The sequence below is a fragment of the Seriola aureovittata genome, chromosome 3 (assembly GCF_021018895.1).
Source record: "Seriola aureovittata isolate HTS-2021-v1 ecotype China chromosome 3, ASM2101889v1, whole genome shotgun sequence".
Taxonomy (NCBI): Eukaryota; Metazoa; Chordata; class Actinopteri; order Carangiformes; family Carangidae; genus Seriola; species Seriola aureovittata.
The window spans coordinates 21,780,367-21,798,797 of record NC_079366.1 but is presented as its reverse complement, the minus strand read 5'-3'; the positions used below and the strand labels follow the sequence as shown (position 1 = coordinate 21,798,797).

At 41.9% G+C, this 18,431-nt stretch overlaps 1 protein-coding gene across 1 annotated transcript in view; it reads left to right on the top strand.

The window, feature by feature from the left end:
* frem3 (Fras1 related extracellular matrix 3) overlaps nucleotides 1-18,431 on the top strand; it is a 30,359-nt gene that overhangs the window by 10,302 nt on the left and 1,626 nt on the right. Inside the window, exons 3-23 of the mRNA XM_056371978.1 lie at nucleotides 5,984-6,130; nucleotides 7,140-7,370; nucleotides 7,496-7,621; nucleotides 7,952-8,203; nucleotides 11,408-11,557; nucleotides 11,646-11,855; nucleotides 12,406-12,603; nucleotides 12,690-12,854; nucleotides 13,357-13,539; nucleotides 13,656-13,786; nucleotides 14,849-15,007; nucleotides 15,175-15,478; nucleotides 15,570-15,701; nucleotides 15,810-16,141; nucleotides 16,324-16,516; nucleotides 16,623-16,727; nucleotides 17,068-17,195; nucleotides 17,309-17,443; nucleotides 17,729-17,855; nucleotides 17,969-18,156; nucleotides 18,249-18,395. Coding sequence (XP_056227953.1) covers nucleotides 5,984-6,130; nucleotides 7,140-7,370; nucleotides 7,496-7,621; nucleotides 7,952-8,203; nucleotides 11,408-11,557; nucleotides 11,646-11,855; nucleotides 12,406-12,603; nucleotides 12,690-12,854; nucleotides 13,357-13,539; nucleotides 13,656-13,786; nucleotides 14,849-15,007; nucleotides 15,175-15,478; nucleotides 15,570-15,701; nucleotides 15,810-16,141; nucleotides 16,324-16,516; nucleotides 16,623-16,727; nucleotides 17,068-17,195; nucleotides 17,309-17,443; nucleotides 17,729-17,855; nucleotides 17,969-18,156; nucleotides 18,249-18,395 — 3,743 coding nt within the window. The remainder of the gene's footprint in view (nucleotides 1-5,983; nucleotides 6,131-7,139; nucleotides 7,371-7,495; nucleotides 7,622-7,951; nucleotides 8,204-11,407; nucleotides 11,558-11,645; nucleotides 11,856-12,405; nucleotides 12,604-12,689; nucleotides 12,855-13,356; nucleotides 13,540-13,655; nucleotides 13,787-14,848; nucleotides 15,008-15,174; nucleotides 15,479-15,569; nucleotides 15,702-15,809; nucleotides 16,142-16,323; nucleotides 16,517-16,622; nucleotides 16,728-17,067; nucleotides 17,196-17,308; nucleotides 17,444-17,728; nucleotides 17,856-17,968; nucleotides 18,157-18,248; nucleotides 18,396-18,431) is intronic.

The following is an 18,431-nucleotide window of genomic DNA, read 5'->3' as shown; positions in this document are numbered from 1 at the left end:
CTCATCTCAATTTCTTTCCCTTCTCCTTCCTCGCAGGTTTTTCTCCTATCCCTTTCAATGAACCATGGTATCACCTCATTCTCTGTCTGTCTTTCTCTTTTTGTCTTTTTTTCTCCAGCATTGATTTATGGTGTTTTGAGGACTGCTGGGGTGGAGAGTTATGATGTATGGCTACAGCGGTTATTCTTATCTGCTCTCATATGGCAAAGCTGTTGCTGCCCTAAGCCAAGCTGTCATTGAGTTACTCATACTGCTTTCCTTGTCCTTTTCTTTTTAGCCACAGTAGCAGTGTGGCTTTACTGATGGCAATGTAGTTCTGTTGATCGGTTCACCGCTTTGGTCCACATGACAACTTTTGAATGGATTGCCATTAGAGTTGGTAAAAACATACATGGGATGTATCTTCCTGTTTTTAGTGACCTTTTTACTCTAGCACCATGAGGTTGTCATTTGTGGTTTTGAGTCAAATACACCAAAAACTATTGCTGCACACATTCATTTTCTCCTTAAGATGAAATGTAACAACTATGATCATCCTTTAACTTCCTGTATCATGCCATCGTCATCTAGTGTTTATGTCCAGTTCTTTAGTTTATGACCAAGACATTCGAATCCGCTGTACTTTGTTAAGAGTTACTCAGCAGATGTTAGCATGCTAAAAGGATTCACTACAATAGTGACCATCCTAAACATTATAGCCCTGTTTTGTTTCTATATAACTATATTTTTTTAGCAGGATACATGACTTGACATCTGGACACTGTCCACTTTCCTCTCATCCTTGATCATAATAGTTTGGTGAAAGGTAATGCTTGTCAGTACCACATTTCTTAGTAGATTTCTCCAAAGTGTTGCAAATATCTGTGTCACCATGCTGAGTGTAGCAAGCAAGGGCCAAAGAGGATGTAGCTCTCAGGCCCTGTCAAGTTATGATTTGCAACATCCTCCAGAGATCACTTCACTGAAGCAGCGATCTAGCCACTGTAATGTGTCGATTTACAGCACATACTGCCACTGTCCGGAAGGAATGATTACAGTTATTAATACATTTAATCATGCAGCATTCCTAACATATGAATTCTTCGGATCAGAGAGGGGAAGCTAAGCTAAGCTTAATTGAAAAATCTCTGAACTTATACAAATGTACAAGAATCAAAATAAAGATGAACTTTTGACATGTCCATGATTTAATGGAACATACTCTGAAAAATGCTCTGATACTTAAATACCAATCATAGCTGACTGGAACGTCCTCAGTATTTATACCAACAGGATGATTAATGAGGAAATGCAATAATGGCAATGCTTGTCACTTGATGAGGATATTCTTAGAAGGTTGCTCTTCCTTGCATCATGTTGGTGAACGTCAGAGCTCCATATTGACCTTCCTTTCCAATGATATCTCCGGCCTGACCCACTATCCCACTGCAGCTATGTATGGCGCAGGCAGCAGGGCTGTGTAAATATGAGCTGACGAAGAATGCGCTGTCCAAGGACACCGGTGCAGGGAATATCTGAGGCTGTAATGTCATGTATATGTTTTGATGATGCTTTGCTGGCACAGTTTATTGGATACTTATTGGATTATATCAAGAGCACTCTTTTCGCTGAGTCATTCTGCCCTTCTGTACCCTCATCAAAATTGTTTCATAGTTTTCACAGCTTTTTTGATATTGACGAATTTTAATTAAATTCTGTACCAAAAGAACCTACATGAGCCTCTTTTTAGGAAGCTACTATGTGACTTTCAGCACTAAAATAAGTCTAGCAGCTTTTAATGAGGGGTTGCAGAGGATCCCCTTCATCTCACTAATGTCCTAAAACAAAAAAACATTGTCACACTTCCTTAATATTATTTCCCTGCCCATGTCAGTGATTAGCATCAATCATACTGAAGCTAATTTATTAAATAGCTGCTAACAGGGATATTTTTAGAAATGTGTGCGGCCAATAAACTTTTCATCCCAGCAGAAATGATGATGATTGTCAGTTTGAAAAGCTAATGGAAATGTGAGCTGAGCCAGGCAGCTACTGTGTGTATTGAATTTGATGGCCAGTCTAATATAGTATGCGTGTCATAAAAATTGTAATAAATAAGACCATGAATCATGTTTAAATTCATATAAGAGCAGCTAATGGACTTCTATGTTTGCAGCTATTTTTCTCCCAGGTCTTTAATTTGTCATTTTCTGTTTAGGCAAAGGTGAACCGTTTTCATCTCCCTCTGAAGTACTATGTCTGTGTTATCTTGGGAAGTCTTGCATCTTGATTATTTCTTGATTTGTTGAGACTCATGCCAACTCCAGCCTCAGTGTCTGACAGCATGTACAATAGAAGTCAGAGAAAGGGAGATTCGCCAGTCTTACACTGGTGTGAACAATGTGGAGGCAGGCAGGGAGATGCCATAGTGGTAGATCTGGCCCACCCAGACTGTGGCCTGCTGTCCCTCTCAGTTGTTCATCCCCTGAGCGAACAAAGCCGACACAGGGAGGAAGGGGAACTTGGAGGGGGAGGAGGCGGTGTGGAGTACAGCTGTCACTCTGCTCCACATAATATGGGAGTCTGGCGGGAAGGAGGGTTTTGCAGAACAAAGACAGACAGACGGACGGACAAAGACAGAGAGATCTCTGCTTTGATGATCTTGAACCCAGCCAGAAAATGGTTATCTTTCCTCTCTCAGTCGTTATATTATTATGCGACTCAACAGTGAATGAGAATGACGAGCCGAGAAAGCGCTAGCAAAAAGAGATGTGACACTGGCATTTTGAACAGCACTGACAGAAGTAATGTTGGACAGAATTTTGCTTGTACAGCAAAAGAAAAGCACCTGTTGACCACACAGTGTTATAAAGTCACTGAACAGGCCAAGGGAAATGGCAGATGTCACTTATTCACATCTCTTCAGTCCTTTTGACTACAAGTGGTGGGAGCAATTATGCCTTTCTCAAGGTTATGACAAACAATTCTTAGCCCAAGATGAGCAAACTATCAAACCAAGTAAAAAAAAAAAAAAAGAAAAAAGAAATGTAATATTTTATTACGAATCTAAGAATAAGCAAATTCTGATTTGATTACAGATAAATTACAGGCTAATAAACAAGTTGCCATATGATGACCATCTTGACAAAACACGCAATCCACTTGCGTCATTTCACATATGTTATGTTACACCTGTGCCTCCAGTTCACACGTACATATCAGGTAGCTCTGTGACAGACATGGAAAGGCAACACATTTCATCAGCTCTTTTTTCCCATCAGTCACTGCTAAGCTTGTCTGTTTTCACCATTTCTCTAGTCAGGAAGTCAACACCTTACTACTGTTTAGTAGAAGAATATTCATGAGTCAGTTTAGTCAGTGCCTATTTATTATTTTTTGACTCTTTATCTATTCAAATATATCTTTTGATATACTGTAGGTATAGCACAGAATTTATACCTCAAGAAGTGCAATAGAAGACTGCTGCAAAATTTAATTTTTCAGCATTTTTTAAAAATCCAAAACAAATACATTGTTTTTGTACTACAGGTGTCTCTTATTCAGCACAATATACGTCTAGCAGCCTATGAAATACCAGCTGTGCTCTGGTCTGATTCATAAAAACTCCACTGTTTTACTCCTTGTCGAAATGCAGAAACCTAAAACTGACGGATTGCTCGATGTCAAAACAGAGGCAGCTTTTGGTTTTGGCTGTTTATTTGATAATCCTCTATGATTGCCGCTGGATAATCTTTTCATATGAGCTCCAAGTAGGGCCAGTTGCCAGGACACACTTTCATAGAAACAATCTGATAACTGAAGCTTGTCAAGGACCTTCTTATTTTTTAACTTTACATCAGGTTGAAATGAGGGTGTTTTTCTCACGGAGACGAAAACTTGATTTTTTTTTTGGTTGCAGCTTGAGACAAAGTTTATTCCATCAGAAGTTTATTCATTGAGCAGAATGCCTGAACTCTATAGTTTCCTTACAGAATGCAACAAAAGCATATGTTTAATAAACTTACTTTATGCATGTACTGAATCAACACTTGAGGAATTCGGGGCGAGCAAAAACAGACATGATACATGTTTCCTGTATTTTTAGCCACAACTATTGGAAACCTGAGCATCGAGCATGGTCGAGGGTGGCTGTGCCCACTGGGCCCTGCTGCTCCATGTCGCCTCTCCTTCACCAGTGTGGGCTTAACCAGGGGATTCATGTGTCCATTCATATGTCTGTTTGTGTGTGGTAGATGGACAGAGTGGACAATATAGGCAGAATAAGAGCTGCTCTCATTATTTGAACTTACTGTATTCTATTTTGTCTGTGAGAAGAAATGTAAAACAGACTTCATGTTTACTGTCTCATCACCACATTTTCCAGGTAATTAACTACAGCAGAGACATGATCCAATGTTATCATTATTCCAGAAAAAGCACTTACCATTATCAGCTGATAACATCTACCATCTGAACACAACCCTCTTGTGACACAGGCTGGTTTGGCTCCAGTGTTGACATGTGTTCAGTGTTGACCCCCCCACCACCACTACCACACACACACACACACACACACACACACACACACACACACACACCACACACACACACACACACACTGTTTTCATTCTCCCTATTCACATAGCATAAAGACTGCCGCCTCTTTCTTCTTCAATGAGGCAAAACTGAGTTCAATGCTGGTTTATTGTGTGGACAGGCAGAAGCTCCTTTCCAGTATCTCTGCACATAGTTTTATTCATGCTCCTCATGTCCACCTTTGTGTTCTATCATTTCCGAGACATATATCACACCAAATGACACATTTTTATTTTTAACCAGCCTGCTGACTGCATCCTCTGAACCAGTGAGGTTCCCTCACTCCTCTAAGTGTCCTTAACAGACTTAGGTCAACAGGGCCGCTGTCAGTGTGACCAGCCGTGCAAGACTAAAGAGAGACTAGGCTCTCTAACCTCCCTGATTCAAAGAGTCCATTGATCCTGACCCATTTCACATCTCCGAAGTCACAGGTCACCAAGCTCATCTCTCTGAAGGATAAGACATAACGGCGTTTCACCACTGTTGTTAAAAAAACATTCACATAATGCAGCAGAACCTATAATCTTAAATATCTCTGAAGCAGTCAGAATCAAGTCCATGAGCAAAACTGAGCTGACAGTTTGAGGGATTACTTGAGTCATGAGATAGTGTGGATTAAGGACAAGATTGGGCCTATTGTTGCTGATCAGTGGCAGGTGACTCTGAGCTTTGGATGATTCATTTCGAGTGTTTTGTTCAGATGTGTGTTATAAGAGCATGGCCTCTCACAGATAATAAAGAGGAACCAAACGAAGGTCATTAAGTGTTTTACATCCACATGAATTGATTCAGGACCAATACTGTGAATATAACTGTGGTAAGATAAGGTGGTATTAGTTTAAGAAAGGGGAATAATGTAAAACCAGAAGTATGTCTTGGCAGTCACCCTTTGAGGTCACTGACGGAGCAAAAAGAAGCCTCACTGCTGCTCACACTTAAACTTTACCTTGTCGGAGTGGGAGAGCAACAGAGCACAGACATGATGGGGTGAAGCTGATTCACAAGAGGCCAGCTCATTAATGAAATAAGATAAACTATGACAGAATTTTTCTATAATCAGATGATGTACAGTATGTTCATGTTTGTACATGCTCTATTGAGGGTTGACAATATGAGAGAGCGTTAAGCAGAGGAGGAAATAAGAAGCAAAGCAACTCTTCTTGAAGCCCTGTGAAGTGAGGTTTAGGGAAGCCCTGGTATTAAGTTATCATGTTTCCCTTCCAAAATTAAAATGCCCCTCTGATTCCTTTTATCCTTTAGCCCGAAGCAGATTGCGGTTTATATGCCTCACTGGCTCCTAATATGAACAAAACAGATTGTTTCCTTATTGTACTGTGCATTTGAGGAGGTCTTTCAAATTAAGTACTGAGACATAAGCTTTTTTTTTTCTCTCTCTCTCTCTCTTTAGGTGGAAACAAACTAAAGCCTCAGCCTTTCCGGCTCAACTGGGCCTGGATATCCCTGGAGAGGGAATACTACTTGGTAGATGAGGACGCCAAATTCCTGGAGGTGACTCTGAAACGCAGAGGCTACCTGGGGGAAACCTCCTTCATCAGTAAGTGTTGACTGTCATTTTTTAAACATCTATCCTGATACGTCAACTTTGAAATAGAGTTTCTTGTCTTTGGACTGAATAAATTAACTTTATATTTTTTAATTCAATGACTAACTACTATATTTGTATGTTGTATATATTTATGGATTATTTGCAGTGACTTTAGCTAAAGTCAGAGAAATATAATTATTATATCTGTGGAGTTTTTGATCAAGAAGAGATAATTTTTCTCTTATTTTTCCTTTTTGTTTTCCAACAGAGCTGGACTTTCTGTAGCATTTGTGTCACTAATAGATTGATATGAAGGGTGGTGGTACTAGATAACATGCCCTTATTAAACTGACAATTTTACAAAGAATTATCACCCCTTTTACTGTTCCCTGAGACTGCATCATGTAATTTATGTGTCATTTCAAAGGCCACTCCTGCTATAAAACATCAATATAACCCACTTATGTGCAGACTCCTTCAAGGCTGCAGGGTGTCGTCAGTTTATTCCCACAGTTAAACCAAAGAAAACTTACAAATCAACAACCTAGTCTCGTCCTAAACTGTGGAAATCTTTTGTCTTTTTGTTTTACTGGTGCTCCCTTTCCTCTCTTGTCTGTGAGAGAGGTGTGATTGAGAGCACATATGATCTTTTCGAGAAAAGGTCACATGGAAATGTCAACATGTTTATCACTGACACTTGCATGCTACAGATTTATAACAACATATGTTGCCTCTCTGTCTTTGAAGACACAAGGGGCATGCAAAGGAACAAACAAGGCAATACATATAAACATGGCAGATACTGATTTTAACCCAGTATGAAACCGAATCTACAAAATACAACCAAGAAGCACACGTGATTTTGAGGTTTCAGACAACATATAGAATCTGCTAGCTGCTATTACATTGTCAGCACAGGCCAGAAAACTGTGCTGTAAGAGATCTCACAGGTACTTAAATCAGCACTTACATCTTCCTTTGCCTTGTGTCTCAAAACGTGTACATCCCTCTCCCTCAGGTATTGCCACTAAGGATGGCACAGCCGAGAAAGATAAGGACTTCCGTGGTAAAGCCCAAAAACAGGTCCAGTTCAACCCTGGCCAGACCACAGCTACCTGGAAGGTGAAGATCTTCACAGACCAGGAGTTTGAGACCTCAGAGACCTTTGAGATACAACTGTCAGACCCAGTCATGGCGGTGCTGGAGTTTCCAGACATTGCAACAGTGGAGATTGTGGATCCTGGAGATGGTAAGAATCTGATATTTCAGTTAAAAAAAGCAAAAAAAAATTGACTTGAATAATCTTGAATATGTTGTATTAGTGAGTGAATTTACACATCAGTACTCATCTTCATTCTTTCTCTTCTGAAACAGAATCGACAGTGTTCATTCCTCAAGCAGAGTTCAAGATTGAGGAGGATATTGGAGAGCTGTTAGTGCCAGTACGGCGCTCAGGAGATGCCAGCCAGGAACTCATGGTTGTTTGTTACACTCAACAAGGTGAGAAGAATTGGCACAAAAACAGCCAAATGGGCCAAATGGCGATTGGGAAGAAATAAGTATCACACGTCAGAAATTCTGAGATCAAACAGTGCAGCTTTCAATAAGGATAATGTAAATATACAGTAGTTAACGTAGCAAATGTAGAAAGCTACTTTTCCTATGTTTCCATGTTTGCAACAGTTTAATTGTTCTTTATAGTCTTTATTGGGCTTTTGCTATTTTAATAGTTACTAATACAGTTTACCTGATTTTTTAATGACTCAGTATCCCTCCAAGGAACAGTTACCTTTCATCCGATATCCTCTCTCTGTTCCCATAATTCCTCAGCTACGGCCGCTGGCACCATACCCAGCACTGTATTGTCCTACTCTGATTACATCACTCGGCCTGAGGACCACACCAGCGTTCTGCGTTTTGATAAGGATGAGCGTGAGAAACTCTGTCGCATCATTATCATCGATGACTCCCTGTATGAGGAGGAAGAGACCTTCAATGTCAGCCTCAGCATGCCCATGGGCGGCCAAGTGGGTGCCAACTTCCCAAGTACCAAAGTCACCATCTTGGCAGACAGCGATGATGGTGAGTGGAACTTTAGACGTCATGGCATCATGTGTTGTAGTCTAGTTACAGTGCTACAGAGGGTCGTGGTAGCCATTAACCCACCAAAGGTGCACCGCCAGCACCATAACCACAGTTGCCAAAACAAAAGCAGTGGATACTGTACTTGCCTCAATGGCTTTACAGTATTTTAAGGTCCATTACCTTTTACATGCCTGAAAAGGTAAGTTCTCTGTTTACATACTCTGCTTCATTCATCCACCATACTCCGTCTGTCTGACTGAGGGTTTGAAACAAGACAACAATAGACAGGTGTCGAGACGGAGAAAGGCAGCCACGGTGGATGTTATGCTACATCTGCCTGTCTGACAGATAAAAGGACTTTAAACCTTGCTGTGTTCCTCGAGCGACCCCCGTCCTAATTGGCATTCAGAGGAGCTCAGGGGGAAACACAGGGCATCCCTTTGTCTGCAGGGACCAAAAGGCAGGTGGTGGAGAGAGAGGGACTATTGTGCAGGGAATCCAAATGACTGGCATGTTTTTACACTGCTCCTCTGTTTGATGGTTTTCAGAGCAATTCTGCCTTTTTGTGCAAAAGATATTGGACTGGCTGCAATTTCATTGTCAGCTTGAGAAAGAATGCAGTTTTTTAAAGTTATAGATCACAAATTTGTCAGTAGCCCCTAGTCCTTCTTGTCTTTCTACTGCAACCAGTAATACCAGACTCATTTTGTCTTCCTCACATTTCCTGTCTGTCTCTCCCACCTTTCACCAAGGCTAATTTCCTGCACTTGCCTTGCCTTGTAGTGACAGACCTGCTCACGGAACAAGCATCCCTCCCATGCAATTTGTAACAGAAGTACAATCACAGTTCATGTATAAATAATCAGCATGCATTCCCAGACATGTGAAGAGACAAGAGAGGACGCCTCAGAGTAAACCTCTATTGTGGTTCCACATCTTGGTGGGTCCTGAAGTAACACCCCACCATAAATCTGTGTGTGTGTGTGTGTGTGTGTGTGTGTGTGTGTGTGTGTGTGTGTGTGTGTGTGTGTGTGTGTGTGTGTGTGTGTGTGTGTGTGTGTGTGTGTGTGTGTGTGTGTGTGTGTGTGTGTGTGTGTGTGTGTGTGTGTGTGTGTGTGTGTGTGTGTGTGTGTGTGTAAAACCATCTGCCTGTCTGAGTAAACTTGTGGTTTGGACTCTCGCCAGCATCAAGCCTCTATTGTTACAGTATTTGTCTGGCTCTTCCTTCCACTGATCTTTAAGGTTGCCATGTTGGCACTCTGTTCCCCATACAACCCCTCTGGTACTAAATAGCTGGAGCTTGGAGGGTGAAAGGCATTGAAAGTGAGCCAGAAACCCTTCACAGCATCAGTTTTTTGTTGCAGTATCAGTCGACTTCTAAATAAACCCAAGATCTGCCAATGCTACTCAAGCACCAATAAGTGAGGGCAACTTTATTGTGAAAACTTGGCATATGGGCTTCATCATGGTCATCAAACAACACTTTCAAAGAACATTTAAATAGACAAAATGAAATATGTCTATATTTGATTGGTCATTCATGGCTTCATGTGATCTACGGTGCAAACATCCCCCTGCCGTAGTTGTTTAAATGTTTAAGATTAATGTATAAGATTAATGTTTTTCAGCTGTTGCTGACCCTTATGAAGGCATAATTTTTACAGAAAGCCTATGTAACTTTTGCTGAACAATGGCCATTGCTGCCCTAAGTGACACTTAGAGGATAATGCTAAAAATAATTTGATGTAACAACGCCACAAGTAAAGATGAGTCATGAAATCAGCAAAGGGACCCTATAACGGCACACGAGATAGACATTAACTATCTAAAGTTTGCTAATACTTGCTAATATTACCACTATAATTGACTGGTCAATACAGACCAAGAAAAGGCTGTAGCAGCAAAACCAAGTTATTAACCAAGGGTGCGTTGTATTGCTTATGATTTAAACTTTTCAGTTGTAATAGGAAAGATGTGTTATTTCCTAATTAAAATCATCCATATTGGTAGTCCCACTTCATTAATAACGTTGATCTCAATACTTCAAGTTTCAGTTTTGACCTTCTGGATTATCTCCCTGGCACCAAGTGAAGTAATTTAGGCACCACTTGCTACTAAGGCACCCTGTGTAATTTTATTATAACAAATGTCTTTAGTAGTGGTTAATGTATCATTTACTAATGCTTTGATTGATGAAATTAGTTAAAAGGCCATGATGTGGACACCTCTTGGGGTTCCAATTTATGCAATAGATCCCATGCTTACCCCACACTTTCAAATTCATCAGGGTGAATTATTGCAAATATCCATTTATAGAAGATGCAGACATGATTAGAAGACAGAATCCCTGAGCATTTATCAATAGATTACCAAGATGTAATCCTGCCTTATGATCTAAAACAAAGGGATTTTTCACAACCTGGCAACCCAAATCTTGTTCTTGTCTAGAAAGCATTAATAACACCCAAAGTTACTATTCACAAGCCCTTTATTTGAGATTGGTACTGTAATTTACACTGCAAATTTCTCTGTCTCTACCTTCTCTTTCTCTGCTCTCTGCTTTTGTTTATAACCCAGAAAAGCTGAAGGCCCAAATCGCCACCTCTATCAGTTGATCTTTAAGAGCACTGACTGGACAGACTGTGATGAAAACCAGCTTTATGCCATAGTGAAGAGAGATAAATTGACAGTGTGTTCCAGGGGTCTGAATTCTTGCCCTCTCCCTCTGCAAAGTGGAAGGTTGCCTTGCTTCTTTGTCTCTGCCACCTCACCTCTCCATTGTGCTTATCAGCTGCTCTATCATCAGAACATCCCTTCACTCATGCATCATTCTGTGTGCACACACAAGCACAGACCTTTCATTCTTCAGGTGTAGCTTCAACCCTTTGGCGTTGAGTTCAGACAGAGTTGTCTGGATTTAGATAAATGGGGAGGAAGATGGAAGGAGGAAGGTGGAAAGAGGACAGGATAAGAGGGATGACAGCTCTCTTCCCGTGCTGAGTCAAAAATGAGGGAGTTTGCTCAGCTATTCATGTCAGTCTGTTGCTGAACCTGATCACAAAGCCACGAGATATATAGTCGAACGATACTCCGAAATGACTCACAAATATGTAAATGTCCAGGGTCGACTGACAGTTTATGTTGCTTTGTCCCTTTGTTGACAAACCCATTGTACTTTTCTATTTTTCCCAAATCCCACAGAGCCCTCCTTGTACTTTGAGGAACCTGAGTATGTTGTGGATGAGAGTTCAGGCTACGTTGAGGTGAAGGTTTGGAGGACAGGAACTGATCTGTCCAAGACAGCCACTGTCACTGTCCGCTCCAGGAAGAGTGATCCCGTCTCTGCAGAAGGTAAGATCAGCAGTTTGACAGAATCACCAGCACTCAGTCATGATTTTGCTTTGCAGTGTTGATTCATGGCTTCCTCTGCATCTGGCAGCCGGACTAGACTATGTTGGCATCAGTCGCAATCTAGACTTTGCTCCCGGAGTGACGATGCAGACATTTAGAGTGACCATCCTGGACGATCTGGGTCAGCCAGAGCTAGAGGGGCCGGAGACCTTTGACCTTGTATTGCGGATGCCCATGAATGCTGTCTTAGGAGAACCAAGCAAGACCACCATCACCATCAATGATACCATCACTGACTGTGAGTTTCAAATAGAGAAACTAAACATATATATATATATATATATATATATATATATATAGCATTTAGCATTCATAAGCAGTATATAAACAATTAATACATGGTCATTATAATACACTATTATGTAGTTGTAAGATCACATATATCGCATATAGATATTTTTTTACATACAGTAATTAGCACTTTACATTTATAGATAACAAACACCAAGACATTTACATATTGACTAACATTTATTTACTGTTTTAACCCTTCATAATCATTCACAGGTGACACTTCATTACAAATACCAGTGTGTTATGCTGCGTAATCCATGCAGGATGATTAATAGTGTTTATATTTGTCGACAAATACATTATTACACACTTTGAAATGTCCTTATATCTGCTTACAATAACACTGTGGTGTTATACAGTATGTGTTATTGTTTATATACAGGTGCTTACACAGGTTAAATTTAGAGGAGTATAACTGACATAAAGTGCTACCATCACCAGCTTCACTCAAATTCAATGAGACTCTCGTAACATGCCAATTCTTGTCCTTACAGTGCCAAAGGTTCAGTTTAAGGACGGCAGCTACAAGGTGGAAGAGTCTGATGGTGAGTTTAAAGCCACAGTGTACCGTAGTGGAGACATCAGCCTCAGGTCCACAGTGCGCTGTTACACTCGCCAGGGGTCTGCTCAGGTCATGATGGACTACAGTGAGAGGCCCAACACTGATGCATCAGTCATCACCTTCCTGCCAGGTGAGACATACCTTTCTCCACGTTAATCTATCTGTTCCATTATATCCTGCAGCACTTAACTAAGTCTGTTAAAATTCCTTCTGTAGGTGAGTCTGAAAAGGAGTGTGTGGTCAACCTGATGGACGACTCTGTCCATGAAGAGGACGAGGAGTTCCGCTTGGTCCTGGGGACTCCAAAGAGCAAGTCTCCATACGGAGCCTCTATCGGGGAGCAGAAGGAAGCAGTGGTCACAGTCACAGATGAGAAAGACAGTAAGTGCTTAATCAGCATTAAAAAATTATTTTACGAAACTGTAACCGAAATTCATTAAAAGGTGTTAGAGCAATAACATATAAATAACAGCAAAGGGTTTCACTTATGTGGAAAGGAAGATTAAATTGCTCTCACCTCTTTTTAAGAACTAATGCTGAGGTTCTCTTGAGCAAAGCATTTCATGCATAACTGCTTCAGCTGAACCAGTAAGGGGAGCGTGTCTTTACACCAAGTAGGCTAAAAATGTCAGGCAGGATACTGGATCTGTGCATCATAGAAACTGAGGAATCTGACTAAGTTAAGATATTTTATTGCATCTGACAACAAGGAACAACAGGAAACTCTGTTACTTTACCATATTTTCATATTCACAGAAGCAAGCAAACCACTTTGTTTTGTTATTTATTCTGTTCTTCTGTTCGGTTTAAAAGTGAAAGTATCCTGATTTGCATAATATTGATGGTGTTTTTGCTCATGAGTTCACTTTGTTTCCTGTTCCAGAGCCCATCATCCGTTTCTCTGAGATCAAGTACAGTGTTCGTGAACCCCAGGTCAAAGGAGATGTGGCAATAGTGAAGATTCCTATCCTGCGTACTGGAGACGCCTCAAAGGTCTCGGTGGTGAGAGTGCACACCAAAGATGGCTCTGCAACCTCTGGAGAGGACTACAACCCGCTGTCAGAGGGTAAGAACCTGGTTGGAAGTGATACAGTAGCTTGGATGATGCCTCCTGATACAAATTTATGTCTGAGATTTGTATGTTTTTGATTGTTCCTCACCTCATTATCTGGGGTTTCTTAGATGTTGAGTTCAAGGAGGGCGAGAAGGAACACTCTGTGGAGATTGAGATCCTATATGACGGTCAGAGAGAGATGAGAGAGGCCTTTACTGTACACATGAAGCCTGACGACAACATGGTAGCTGAAATACAGGTGAGACGAAGGCCACAAAACACACACAAGCAGACACACACACACAATCAAATATAAACCAGTAGAAGGTCCTGTGTGCGCGCACACGTACAGTACTTCATATCTACACACGTGAGCATGCGCCCTGTCATGTCAGCCTGTGTTAAAATAGCCAGGCAGCAGCTGGCATTGCTGTCAGCACGCCTGAACCACAGAGTCTTATAAAAAGCTTTTCCGTGTGGAATGAGATGCTGAGGGGAATGTCCCAGCAAAGCCAAGCAGTAGACGAACCTATAAACAGAACTGTTGCATTCTACCCATATACTCCGCATCAGGCATGTACTGTTCACGTGACAGTAATAAGTTGACTCTGACTAAACTGTTTCGTGCTTTTACTGTGGATGAAAGAATGACCAATCGACTGAGAAAGTGCTCAGAGTGGGCATCCCATCAGCAAGGCTGCAGATTCCTCATAACTAGTTATTATAATAACAGAAAATGTTTATAAGTGTTTCATCTTCATCTGAACCAGAAGAGACTTTGGGATTGATAATCGGGCTGATGTTTTGGAGAATACCTAAATCCAGTCAGGGAATATGAGGGTTTTGTACAAGAAGTAGCAAAATTTTAAGTTTGACCGCATAGTTACAGCTTTGTAAATTGATCGTGTTGCTGCAGCACTACATATGCAGTGTACAGTATATGTGAAATATCATCAAATTTTGCAGCATTGTGCAGAGTATATATTGCATGTAGATTTAGCTTTACAATAATGTAATAATAATAATAACATTAATGGCCTGTATAATAATGCCCTGAAAAGTTATGGCATTAATGTACTGGCTGCCAATCTCAAAAAATGGTACAGTATATCAATGCAATGTGTTAAGGGATTATTGAAGAGGATGTTATAGTTATAGATGTGTCTTGAACCAAGGCATTCAAAGAATTGGACAGGAACAAAAATGTAACCTCACACGAAGAGCTAATGAATTAATTTACATAACGAGATTCATTTTAAATGTTGGTCAGTTTTTTAAGTTGACAACCAGCTAACGGTGCCTTCCTTCTTCTTCTTGCTAGATGAACAAGGCCATTGTGTACATTGAGGAGATGGACAGTGTGGCAGACGTTACCTTCCCTGCAGTCCCCCAGGTGGTTTCCCTGCTCATGTATGACGATACTGCCAAGACCAAAGACAAGCCCCACCCACCCAATGGATACCCTGTTGTGTGTGTGACGGTGAGTGGGATCCTTCTTTTTCCACACTGCTTTCAAGCTTTACCAACCAATCCAATCATTTGTCTGTTTCACGTCTGATTGTCATTTAGAAGGTATTGGCAGTATTTTTAAGCAATATAAAGTGGAAAGATATTTTCATTCAGTATCTGATTTGCCCTCTCTGGCAGGCCTGCAACCCGAAGTACCACGACTTTGATAAAACTGGGTCCATCTGCTCTATGGAAAACATTAACGACACCCTCACCCAGTACCGTTGGCTGGTCAGCGCTCCCACCGGGTCAGATGGAGTGACCAGCCCCATGAGGGAGGTGGACACTAACACTTTCTTCACCAACACAAAGTCCATCACCTTAGATTCAATCTACTTCCAAGCCGGCTCCAGGGTTCAGTGTGCAGCAAGAGCCTTCAATGCCAATGGAGATGCGGGCCTGGAGCTGTCCAGTCCCATCGTTGTGATCAGCAAGGAGGAGGGTGAGTGGAAGGCACAAGAGAATTGGGTGACTAGTGCAGATTTATGCTTGGTATGGAGCTAATTGGTTTATGTGACTTTAACTGTTTGCAGGTATGTGTCAGCCTCGTATCGCAGGTACTGTTGGAGCTGAACCTTTCTCTGCTAAGATCCGTTACACAGGCCCAGATGACCCAGACTTCCCCAACCTAATCAAACTGACTGTCAACATGCCTCACATGGATGGTGAGCAGTAAATCTTTTTACAGCTTTTGATGAATGATCATTATTATTTATTCATCTCAACTAAATCCTTATATTGTGTGATAAGAACAAGCTTTCCCCTCTTGACAGGCATGTTACCAGTGATCTCCACAAGACCTATGTCCAACTTTGAGCTTACCCTGAGCCCAGACGGCACACGTGTGGGCAACCACCGCTGCTCCAACTTACTGGACTTCAATGAGATCCAAACTGGCTATGGCTTCATCACTGATGCAACAAAGAACCCAGAAATCATTGGCGAGACTTCACCCTACCAGTATAGTCCCATTATGCGTTCAGCCAACTCCCTGCGCTTTTACAGGAACCTCAACTTAGAGGCCTGCCTCTGGGAGTTCACCAGCTACTACGACATGTCTGAGCTGCTGAATGACTGTGGAGGCTCCATAGGCACCGACGGACAGGTACATACATAAAGGATGGAATCCATGAGATCAGTGGTGTTCAACTTTATTGAGCTTTGCCAATAGAAAATTGTCTTGACAGTGAGAATCAAAAATGGAGGAAATTATTGAAGCTTATTAGTTGGGTTGCACCATCTGCTTTTATTTTACCACCTCCAACATCTGCTTTCCTGCTCATTTAGGTGCTGAACCTCGTCCAGTCCTATGTCACCTTGCGTGTACCACTGTTTGTGTCCTACGTCTTCCACTCTCCTGTGGCTGTGGGAGGCTGGCAGCACTTTGACCTGCAGTCGGAGCTCAAACTCACCTTTGTGTATGATACAGCTATTCTGTGGCAGGACGGCATCGGCAGCCCTCCTGAAGCTGAGCTACAAGGTACGTTCTAGGACCAATGCTGCTCCCTGTTGGTGCTGACATAGCGAGAAAAAAAATGTACGTTCATTTGCTAGGTACTGTGAAACTTTATTCTCTGTTGTCATAGGAGCCATGTATCCCACCAGCATGCGTATAAATGAGGAGGGCCGTCTGGTTGTCAACTTCAAGACCGAGGCTCGCTTCAGGGGACAGTTTGTTATGTCTCATCCAGGTAAGAGAGTGGTGCCCAGATGCAGACAGACACACACACCCACAACCTATCCTGTGTGGCCATTCTATACAAGCAGCCTCCTATTGGATTACCCTGTGGCCCATATCTTCTCTTCATCTATTTGTGGAGTTCCACATTAGGGGTCCTTCCTGTGTGAAAGTGCCAGAGGTCATTTCAGCAAATGTCAAAATCACCCTGCAGCGTTTACTCTTAGGAAGCAAGTGGCACAAACAATACAAAAAGGTCACTCTATAAATAAGAAGGTGGACAGCATCGCTAGTTTCAGTTTGGACAAAATGCAGCTTTCAAGATTTATGACTTTGCACACGTTTGTTTTCAGGAACCAGCGTGTCATCCATGGTGATGTGTGCCGACCACCCTGGGCTGACGTTCACTCTCGCTCTGGTCAGGACTGAGCCTACATACAACCAGCCCATGCAGCAGTGGAGTTTTGTCTCAGACTTTGCTGTGAGTTAATAGGGAAAATACTATGAAAACTTTCCTGCTGCAGTAAAGAATTCACAAACTCAATACAAAGTACTGACATTTTTCCTGTGTGTGTGTCTGTGTGTGACATGTAGGTGCGAGACTACTCTGGGACCTACACAGTGAAGCTCAGCCCCTGCATTGCCTCCCCCAATGGGGAGTTCAGCATCCCTCCTGTCTGCCACCCAAGAGAACCTCTTACCTTTGACATGGACATTCGCTTCCAGCAGGTTAGCCTGGATATCCTGACAAAATGCCTTAGCATTACTCATTTCTTTCACAATAGTAAGAACACTTGCAAAAAGACCATATTAACAATCTTTTAGACTTTAAAATAAGATCAATATGCTTTTATTGTTTTTGGGGCTGTTTATTACATTTATCAAGGCAAGCTTATCTTGACCGTAATGGCATATTTTCAGTGTTAACAAATACATTTACTACAAAATCACTTGTTAAGTTGGACACTTTTTGCCATCTGTTCTGTGTATGTTAACCCTTCTTCTGTGCTCCAGGTGAGTGACCCAGTCGCAGCTGAGTTCAGCCTCAACACTCAGATGTTCCTGCTGTCCAAGAAGGAGTTGTGGTTGTCAGATGGCTCCATGGGCTTTGGAGAGGGGACTGATGCTGCTTTTTCAGACGGTACTACAACACTGCCATCTAGTGGTTTTAAGTGACATTGCAGCTGAGGTCAATGACCTTATATGAAGCCCATGTTGCAGTTCCCTTTACTATTCATCCATCTTTTGCTTCAGGCTCCATGATCTATGGACGTGTGATGGTGGACCCAGTCCAGAACCTGGGGGACTCCTTCTCCTGCAGCATTGAGAAAGTATTCCTCTGCACAGGAGCAGATGGTTATGTTCCCAAATACAACCCCACAAACAAGGAGTATGGATGCCTGGCAGACGCTCCATCTCTGCTTTACAGATTCAAGATCCTGGTAAGACGTAAAACACATTACTGTTCAGTGTAGTATGTAATGAAGCGAAAGGAAGTAGAGCTCATGTCTGATTTGTGTGTGTGGTTCTGCAGGACAAGGCCCAGCCAGAGACTCAAGCTTCAGCATTTGGTGATGTTGCTTTTAAGGCCACACTAGCCCAAGACACAGCTGGAGCCCTGCCTTTGGTCAGACAACCAGGATCAGATGGCTTCACGCTGTCTTCATCTCCACTTTTCCAGGTCTTGATACATATTAGAGTATATTCATGTATTGCA